Consider the following 10,000-nt stretch of genomic DNA (forward strand, 5'->3'; position numbering starts at 1 on the left):
CAGACATGGAACAGATCAGCCAAGGAAAACAACAACAACTGATGACAGCTGTGAAGAAAAATACAAAGCCAACAAGACTTCGAGAGCAGAAATACAGAGTATATAAACTGCTCATCAGCAAAATGAACCTCCACCAAATTGATGGAAAGGCAAAAGTGTGGAGAAAGAAAGGATCTGCTCATGATCCAACACATACAAGCTCAACTGTGAAACATGGTGGAGGTAGTGTCATGGCTTGGACTTGCATGGCTGCCTTTGGAACATTCTGACTAATCTTCATCGGGGGAAAAGTGGAAGAGTTTAGACTGGACAAGTCCATCACCAGACCTTCACCCAACTGATCAGCACCTCACCTCCTGAAGAGGAGACTGAAGGGAGAAACCCCCGAAACAAACAACTACTGAAAGAAGCTGCAGGAAAAACCTGGAGAAGCTTCACAGAAGAAGAAAGCAGCAGTTTGGTGTCAGTGAGTTGCAGGATTGATGCAGTTACTGCGAGTAAAAGGGAAACGCTACCAAATGTTCAGGACTGACCTGTTCCTATACTTTTGCTCACCTAAAAACTGGGTGGTCCGATACAAAAAGGAACCATGTGTGGGATTAATTTTCCATCAAAATTATTGCGGTCACGAATCGAAAAATAATAAGTGTGAATCAAAATTTTTTAACTGCATTTACAATTATATCACACAAAACTGAATCATGAATTCAAAGTTTTCTGAATCCCACAAAAAATCATCTTTTCCTTTTTAAACTCTTATGCTGTTCCCTTTCAAAGGGAACTTCGACGGTGCATTTAGCATAACAGTATGGGAACGCCTTGCGCGCGTGACCGGTATCTGAAGCTTGTGTAAAATCATGCCTCTACTTATAGGCCTGCCATGATCAGGTGAAGTGGTAATTAAGTGCGTCGCATGATATATATATATATGGCACCTGTGAACCACGCCGCCAGCCTTATTATCTTCAGCGAGACTGCATGGCTGTTGTTTGTGTGACAAAAATGCTTCATTTCTACTCGATATTTTCTCAAAATCTCTAAACTTTTCTATCCTTTTTTAGAGGAAAAGAGAGGGAAGTAATGAGCAAGAAAGAATTCAAGAAGTGTGTTACGGCTTGCTCCCGATTCTTCACGGGGAAAAGTGCACACTTTCTGGGTGAAGTTTTAGGAGTGTAGTATGCGACGGCAGCCTCGAGAGGCTGTGCATGGTAACGCTACATAAGCAGCTTGGCTCGCGACTCGCACTCTTCAAGAAAAAAAAAAAACGGAAGCCGAAGCGAGTCAGGTTTCAGAGCCTCATGGATCTCGGCCAGCCGTCTCAGGTTCGGGGGATCTCTTATAGATCCGGAAGAGGAGCCAGAGACGAGCGCTGCCCTATTTCTTGCTCTGTCTTCTGGGTTCGGCTCTCCGCTGGATTTTGGAGTTCACGTCGCGACTCCTCCTTCCGCTATGGAAAGCCAAAAGGTAATAATTCCTCTCTGACTCTGAGGAGTTAGAAGGATGTGTTAAAAACTGAGAGCAGCATATAAAGAGCTGCTTAAAGTGATTACCCAGTGAAAATAAATCCCTCACACTGCAGAAACTCCCCTGTCTTCCAGAAGTTTATGACAAAATCTCAGGCTTCTGGGGGAAAACCACACATAAGCCATATTCATAACCCCACGATGTTGGATTATTCGGCCATTGTGGGATTGAACGGCATGGCTATTTAGCTATGCTGAAGGTGGAGGAGGTGCTTGCAAGCTACCTCTCTCCACCAACGGCAGGTAATTACGGGGTTGGCTTGCATCCAAGCCATGTAAGGCCACCGTGGCATTGGTGGGCAAGCCTATGCAGTAGTAGTCTTACTTGTGGGTCACTGCAGACAATGACAGGGTTGCAGGCCTACCAAGCAGACCTGCTGAGTGAGCTCGACATATGGCGGCATTCAAAAAAAGCCAGTTCTTTCCCTGTTGTCTCGAGCTCACCCGGGCATCCACGAGTGGAGCCTGGACCAGCACTAGTATGAGGGAGACCCAGAAGGCGAGCATGGCAGCCCGCCAACCCCCGCAGACAGCCAGGGGAACCGGGCGGCCACAGTCGCGGTCTGCTACAAGTCCTGATCTGAGAATGGTCATTAAGGCCAAGCAGGCAAAGAAGAGTGGTCCTGAGGGGCTGGGGAGGGATGTATCTGGGGACATGAGGTTGTTAGGGCAGGTAGCCCCCAGTGCTACTGTAGGGCCTCCCCTAGCCAAGGTGGTCCCCAAGTTTTCAGTGTTCACTGGTCAGCGAGCTGTCACAGGGCAACAAAAATCTGACGCTTCCCTCCAATACAATGTGGAATAGTTAATGTCACTAAAAGACCATCGGGCAGCGTGCAAACTACTGCCAAATGTGTCTACCAACCCCCCCACTCCCGTTCAAAGGTGTGTCAGCACAGACCAGAGCCCGACGTTAGCGCAGGAAGTAAGCTCTCTTTTGGACAGTGGGGCCATAGAACATGTACCCCGTTCCCGAAGGGAGGGAGGTTTACAGCCATTATTTCCTGTTCTGCAAAAAAGTGGGAGTATGCGGCCAATTTTAGATCTGCATCATCTGAACCCTACTCTTCGGACATACAGGTACAGAGGCTGATGCTCAAACTTATCATGCCACAGATTCAGTTCGAGAACTGGTTTGTGGCGATGGATATAAAAGGTGCATATTTCCACATAGGAATATCGCTAGCTTTATCCCCTCGCACCTTCACAAAGTGCATGGATGTGACTCTGGCATCTGTGTACCAAACTACCTGGATGACTGGTTAATTCTAGCACGATCCAGGCAGCTGGCGGTTCAACATCGAGATGTTGTTGTTCTTGCCCACATGAAGAGCTTGGGGCACAGGTTGAATCTCAGAAAAGGATGCTTTCCTCGGTGCAGTGGACAACTTTTCTAGGGGTTATAGGATTCTACTATGATGAGGGTGTTTCTATCCCCAACATGCGTAGTGTCAATCCTATCAACACGAGCAAGATAAAGCTGGATCTTGGGAGACTTTTGGGGTGGAGTCCACACATGTGGCCGAGGTCACATCTGTATGCTGCTCCCCCCATCGCTCTGCTCCCACAAGCTCTAGTGAATGTTCGCCAAGACAGTCTGCTAGTAGCACCTTTTTGGCCAGCTCGAACATGGTTCTGGGAGATAATATCCCTGCGAGATGGGACTCCTTGGGAGATTCCTGTCCGCAGGGATCCACTGTAGACCCAGTAAACTGCGCAATAGCTACAGTTCTGGAGCTCCTACAAGAGCATTTCTCAGCGGGGTGGGCTCCTTCTACAATAAGGGTTACATGGCCGCCATTTCGGCCTGCCACGCCCCTGTTGAGGGAGCCTCTGTGGGGCAACATCCTCTAACTTCGAGGTTCATGTGTGGTGTCAGACGGCTGAGGCCCATCTGCAGGCCATGCATACCTTCCTGGGACCTTGCTGTGGTCTTGGAAGGTCTGTCAGGGGCCCCATTTGAGCCCTTAGAGTTTAACGCGTCTAGATGTATATATGAGGAAATAGAAGTTGAAATTCTGATCCATCACCTCATATTAATCTTTTGATCTCAAACCCAAATATCTTAAGTGTACAGCATAAACAATAGGATTGGTTTCTGAGATCGTGTGTGTGTGTGTGTACACGTGTGTGTGTGTGTGTGTGTGTGTGCGTGTGTGTTTTCTCTCAGGTATCGCACCTAACATCACTGCAGGTCCATCAGACAGCACAGTGATTGATGGGATGTCAGTCATTATGCACTGTGAGACAGCAGGAGCTCCACGGCCTGCTATCACTTGGCAGAAAGGTATATCTCTCTAAACCACACATATATACACACACACGCACACACACATGCATACACGCACACACGCACACGCGCACACACACACACACACACACGCACACACACAAAATCTTAGAAACCAACACACCAACTCAAAGATGAAAACAGACACATGATGAAGCTATGCTGAATAATAAAACACACTTATTTTGCTCAGTATAATTGTGTGTGTGTGTGTGTGTGTGTGTGTGTGTGTGTGTGTGTGTAGCTGAGCATGTGTTAGCAAGTGGATCGGTCCAGTTGCCGCGCTTCACCCTGTTAGAATCTGGCAGCCTTTTGATTAGCCCTGCCCGCCTATCTGACTCGGGTAGATACACCTGTACTGCAAGCAACTCTCGTGGCATTGACCAGGCCTCAGCACACCTGGGGGTGTGGGGTAAGTGTGTGTGTGTGTGTGTGTGTGTGTGTGTGTGTGTGTGTGTGTGTGTGTGTGTGTGTGTGTGTGCAAGGTAAATCTGAATTAAGTCTTATATAACGCTTTATCTCTCTCTCTTTGTGTGTGTGTGCATGTGTGTTTCTGTTTGCGTGTGTGTATGTGTGTGTGTGTTTGTGTGTGTGTGTGTGTTTGTGTGTGTGTTTTCCAGCTCGTACCCGTATCTCCAACCCACCTCAGGATCAAAGTGTCATTAAGGGCACTAAAGCCACCCTGACCTGCGGAGTGTCTCATGATCCCAGTGTTACTGTCAGGTAAACACACTCTCTTTATATTCTCTATATGGGCCACATAAACACCATCATCATTCCACTGTGGGCGTGTCCCCAAACCACATGCTCTATTTTACTGGATATCATCCTCTTTGCATGGCCTCAGTCTCAGTGAAGGAGGTGTGGCCTCTGCACATGTCAGTCTCAGTGAAGGAGCTGTGGTCAGGGTTGTTTATGTCCTCCTCTGTCCTGACTGAAGAGGCATAAAATCAATAGTGAGAACACACACACACACACACACACACACACACACACACACACTGACTAACATAAACCCTCATTACTCTATAATACACTGTTTATGTACACTACCATTTGTTTGGAATCACTCACAAAATTTCACATTTTCCCTGAAAGCTCATTGTTTCATCAAATAATTTGCAAGATTAATAGAAAATATAGTCAAGAAATTGACAACTTTAGAAATCATTATTTCTGCTTGAGATAATTTAGTGTGTCCAACTCTGCTTTAAGAAGATTATGCTCCACTGGTAGCAGATACAGCCTTTGGCACACTAGGTGTCAATTTGTTGAGGTAATCTGCATTAATTTCACTCCTAAGCACCTCCCACAAGTTGCATTGGCTTGATGAGTACTACCATCCGTACCATCCATACCATCCATACCATCTAGTCCAGCGCCATCCACAGGATACAGCATGGAGTTGCCAAATGAAGTGATAGCCTTCCTCATTTGAGATTCCTTTTACCCTTCACAAATTCCCAACTTTACCAGCACCAAGGCACCCTCAGACCATCACATTACCTCCTCCAGGCTTTACATGCACCTTGTCATGCACTCCTCCAGCATCTTTTACTTTGTTCTGCACCTTACAAATGTTCTGCTCTGTGATCCAAACACCAATTCCAGAAAAGGTTTTTTCCACAATATATACACACTAATTTCAAATCTGATGACGGTGTCTGGATGGCAGCATATGCTGCTCCAAAATGTGTACTTATCTTTCTGCATTAATGCTGCCCTCACAGATGTGTGAGTTCCCCATGCCATGGGCACTGACACGCTCCCATACCATGGGCACTGACACACACCATACCATGGGCACTGACACGCCCCCATACCATGGGCACTGACACACCATACCATGGGTACTGACACGCCCCCATACCATGGGCACTGACACACCATACCATGGGTACTGACACGCCCCCATACCATGGGCACTGACACACCCCCATACCATGGGCACTGACACGTCCCCAGACCATGGGCACTGACACACCCCCATACCATGGGCACTGACACGCCCCCATACCATGGGCACTGACACACCCCCATACCATGGGCACTGACATGCCCCCAGACCATGGGCACTGACACACCCCCATACCATGGGCACTGACACACATCATACCATGGGCACTGACACGCCCCCATACCATGGGCACTGACACACCCCCATACCATGGGCACTGACATACCCCCATGCCATGGGTAATGATACATCCCCATGCCATGGGCACTGACACACACCATACCATGGGCACTGACACACACCATACCACTGGCACTGACACACACCATTCCATGGGCACTGACACGCCCCCATACCATAGGCATTGACACGCCCCCATACCATGACAGACACTGGATTTTTGGACATGATGCTGATAACAGCTCGGATGGTCCTTTTCCTCTTTGGCCCAGTAAACACGATGGCTGTTTTTTGTTCAAAAACTATTTGAAATGTCGACTCGTTGGACCATAAAACACGATTCCACTGTGCTACTGTCCATGTCAGATGAGACCGAGCCCAGAGAAGTGGGCGGAGCTTCCGGACAGTGTTGATGTATGGCTTCTGCTTTGCATAGTAAAGCCTTAACGTGCATCTGTGGATGCAGCGGCGAATGGTGTCGACTGACAAAGGTTTACCAAAGTATTCCCGAGCCCATGTCAGGATCTCCATTACAGACTCATCAGACTCGCCCTTTATGTACCGAGATTTGACCGGATTCCTTGAGTCTTTTAATTATATTGTGCGCTGTAGAAGGTGAAACGCCCAAAATCATACTGATTTGTCTTTGGGGAATGTTCTTCTCAGAGTGTTGGATTATTTGCTTTTGGAAATTGGCAAGACTTGACTCACCCTTGCTCTTGAATGACACAGCCTTTCTTGGAGGGTCCTTATATACTGTAACACCTGTTTAGCCTCACCTGTTTCACATCACCTTGTTATTTCAGCTTGTCACATCGTTGTTACAACTTTTTTGGGACTGGGGTTGCAGATTTGTCCGTTCATAACACTTTTTTCCAATCATCCTCTTTCCAGTGTCTGTGTTCTTTTGCCCATTTGAATGATTTTTGTATCAGATCTGCTTTTTCTCTGGAACTGCCAGCATCCTGGAGTCGAGTCTTCACTGCTGAAGATGAAACTGGTATTATGTGTGCACTATTTAATAAAGCTGCTAGCTGAGGAACTGTGAGGATATATTTATCCTCCTGTACAGTTGTGCACCAGAGCCTCCCACTTCTCTTTCTACCCTGGTTAGAGGCAGTTTGCGCTGTTCTGTGAAGGGATTAGTACACACCTCTGTAAGATATCTTCAGTTTCTCACATGGAAAAGTCTTCACTTCTCAAAACAACCAGAGACTGACATGTTTCTGAGGAAAGCTCTTTGTTTCTGGACATTTTCAGACCATAATCACGCAGCTTAACCATGCAGCTGTGCTAGCTTAGCTTTCTAATGATGAATTAACCTTTTACATTAAGATTAGCTAACACAGCGTGCCATTGTCACCAGGGTTACTGGAAATGGGTCTGTGGATGCTTATCTAAATATTCACATAAAAATCACCTGTTTCTGGATATAATCGTCATTTACAATGTTAACAACTGTGAAGTCATATTGCTGTTTTATAGATAACCACAACATCAGTTAACTAATTATTAGAAAATTTGCCTTGTGTTTATTTTAATTTTAATTGAAAGCTGCATTTAGAAATAACCTGAAATAAAGGGAATTATCAGTGACAATTCATTCAGGTGAAAAAAGCTATTTAATAAAAAATATATATTATTATTATTATTATTATTATTATTATTATTATTATTATTATTGTGTGTGTGTGTTCAGGTTTGTGTGGGAGAAGGATGGTCAGTTGATTAACCCCAGGTCATCTCCACGGATACGGCTGGACACTAACGGTACGTTACACATCTCTCAGACATGGTCAGGTGACATTGGAACCTACACCTGCAGAGTGACATCACAGGGAGGAAATGACTCTCACACTGCACACCTGAAAGTCAGGTAAATAGCTCACCTTCATCATCATCATCATCATCATCATTATCACCATCATCAGCAGCAGCATTTTATCTCTCTCTGTCTCTCTCCATCTCTGTCTGTTTTATCACTCTCTTTTTCAGTATTACTCTGTAACCCTATCTTTATATCTCCTCGTCTCTCTCTAATTCAATTTTTGTCTTTTTTATTGCTTTAATACATTCTCATCTCATCTTTCTCTCTATCTTCTCTCTCTCTCTCCTCTGTCTCTCCTTGATCGCTCTCTCTCTTTCTCTCTCTTTCTCTCTCTTGATATGTCTCTGTTCAATCTGTCCTTCTCTAGTTTGCATTATCATTCCATCCCGAATCCCTAATTTATCTTCTCACTAGAGGTTTATCCTTTTTAAAGTGCATGCCTCTAACATCAGTCTAAGTGCAGCTGTTATTGAATGAACCTTTACATTAAGCCGCACCCAAATGTAAATGTAACCCTGTTCCCTGAGAAGGGAACAAGACATTGCATTTAGCATAACAGTATGGGAGCGCCCTTGCGCGCGTGACTGGTATCTGAAGCTTGTGTAAAATCATGCCTCTACTTATAGGCCTGCCATCATATATGGCACCTGTGAACCACACCGCCAGCCTGTATTATCTGAAGCGAAGATGCAATTCACAGGCCTGCCCTGGTATGTCAAAGCTGTGCAACATCTCGTTCCCTTTTCAGGGAACAGGGTTACACGCATAACCCCAACGTTCCCTTTCAAAGGGAATTTCGACATTACATTTAGCATAACAGTATGGGAACCGGAATACCCACTCATACAGAGGGTACGGCCTGTTCAAAAAGACCCAAGCCCGAGGGTCACTGCAAGACACTCGAGCCCAGGGTGGAATGAATATCCAGGCTGTAATGACAGATGAATGTGTGTGGCGTAGACCATCCTGCAGCAGCACACACATCCTGCAAGGATACCCCTTTGGACAAAGCCTTCGAGGCGACCGCCCAGTATCGAGTTCACTCAGCAGGTCTCCTTGGTAGGCCTGCAACACTGCCATTGTATGCAGTAACCCACAAGCAAGACCCGCTGCCACATAGGCTTTATCCACCAATGCCGAGGTGGCCTTACATGGCTTAGAATGTAAAGTTGGCCTCCCTAAATTACCTGCGGTTGATGGAGAGAGGTGGCTCGCAAGCACCTCCTCCACCTTTGGCATCGCTAAATAGCTGTGCTGCTCACTCCCCATGACGGCTGAGTAATCAGACGTCGCGGGGTTATAAGCACAGCTAGTGTATGGTGTTCTCCAGAACCGTGATATCTCTTCATGCACTTCTGGAAAAAAGGGGAGTTTTCTGCGGTGTGAGGTAGCTTTATATTTATTTTCACTGGAGAGGAAGCGCTCATCCAGCCTGCTACGAGCCACTTCCTCTTCCCCGGGCCAGTCTATATTCAACTTTTCAACTGCCCTAGAGATCACCTCAAGCAGGTCTTTATATGCTTGAGAGCTGCTGTCGGTTTTTGGTGCAATGGCACCCTCTACCGACTCCTCGGAGTCAGCAAGAGTGTTTTGGCTTTCCATAGGGGAAGGAGGCGTCGGGCGGAGAGCCGGACCCGGAAGACAGAGCAAGAGATAAAGCAGCGCTTGTCTCCGGCTCCTCTTCCAAATCCATACAAGAACCCCAGAACCTGAGCCGGCTGGCTGCCTCGTAGCTGCCTAATCGTGAAACGTTCACAATGCTGACAGTTAGACCCCTCGAGGGCTGCTGTAGCATGCTCTATGCCTAAACACTTCACACAGAAAGCGTCCGTCTCCTCCCGTGATGAAACGGGAGCAAGGCATAACACACTTTCTGAAATCTTTCTCGTGCATTATTTCCCTCTCTTTTCTTTTCTTTTTTCTAAAAAAGGATCGAAAAGTTTAGAGATTTTGAGAAAATATCAAGTAGAAATGAAGCGTTTTTTGTCACACAAACAACAGCCATGCAGTCTCTGAAGATAATAAGGCTGGCGGCGTGGTTCACAGGTGCCATATATATATCATGCGACGCACTTAATTGCCACGTCACCTGATCATGGCAGGCCTGTAAGTAGAGGCATGATTTTACACACGCTTCAGATACCGGTCACACGTGCAAGGCGTTTCCATACTGTTATGCTAAATGCAACGTCGAAGTTCCCTTTGGAAGGGAACTACAGCCATTC

General features: G+C 46.4%; 1 protein-coding gene across 1 annotated transcript in view; it reads left to right on the plus strand.

The window, feature by feature from the left end:
• sdk2b (sidekick cell adhesion molecule 2b) overlaps positions 1 to 10,000 on the plus strand; it is a 160,235-nt gene that overhangs the window by 116,068 nt on the left and 34,167 nt on the right. Inside the window, exons 10-13 of the mRNA XM_053684861.1 lie at positions 3,691 to 3,807; positions 4,055 to 4,222; positions 4,431 to 4,533; positions 7,647 to 7,823. Of these exons, the coding sequence (XP_053540836.1) occupies positions 3,691 to 3,807; positions 4,055 to 4,222; positions 4,431 to 4,533; positions 7,647 to 7,823 (565 nt within the window). The remainder of the gene's footprint in view (positions 1 to 3,690; positions 3,808 to 4,054; positions 4,223 to 4,430; positions 4,534 to 7,646; positions 7,824 to 10,000) is intronic.

Source organism: Ictalurus punctatus, chromosome 13, assembly GCF_001660625.3.
Source record: "Ictalurus punctatus breed USDA103 chromosome 13, Coco_2.0, whole genome shotgun sequence".
Taxonomy (NCBI): domain Eukaryota; kingdom Metazoa; phylum Chordata; class Actinopteri; order Siluriformes; family Ictaluridae; genus Ictalurus; species Ictalurus punctatus.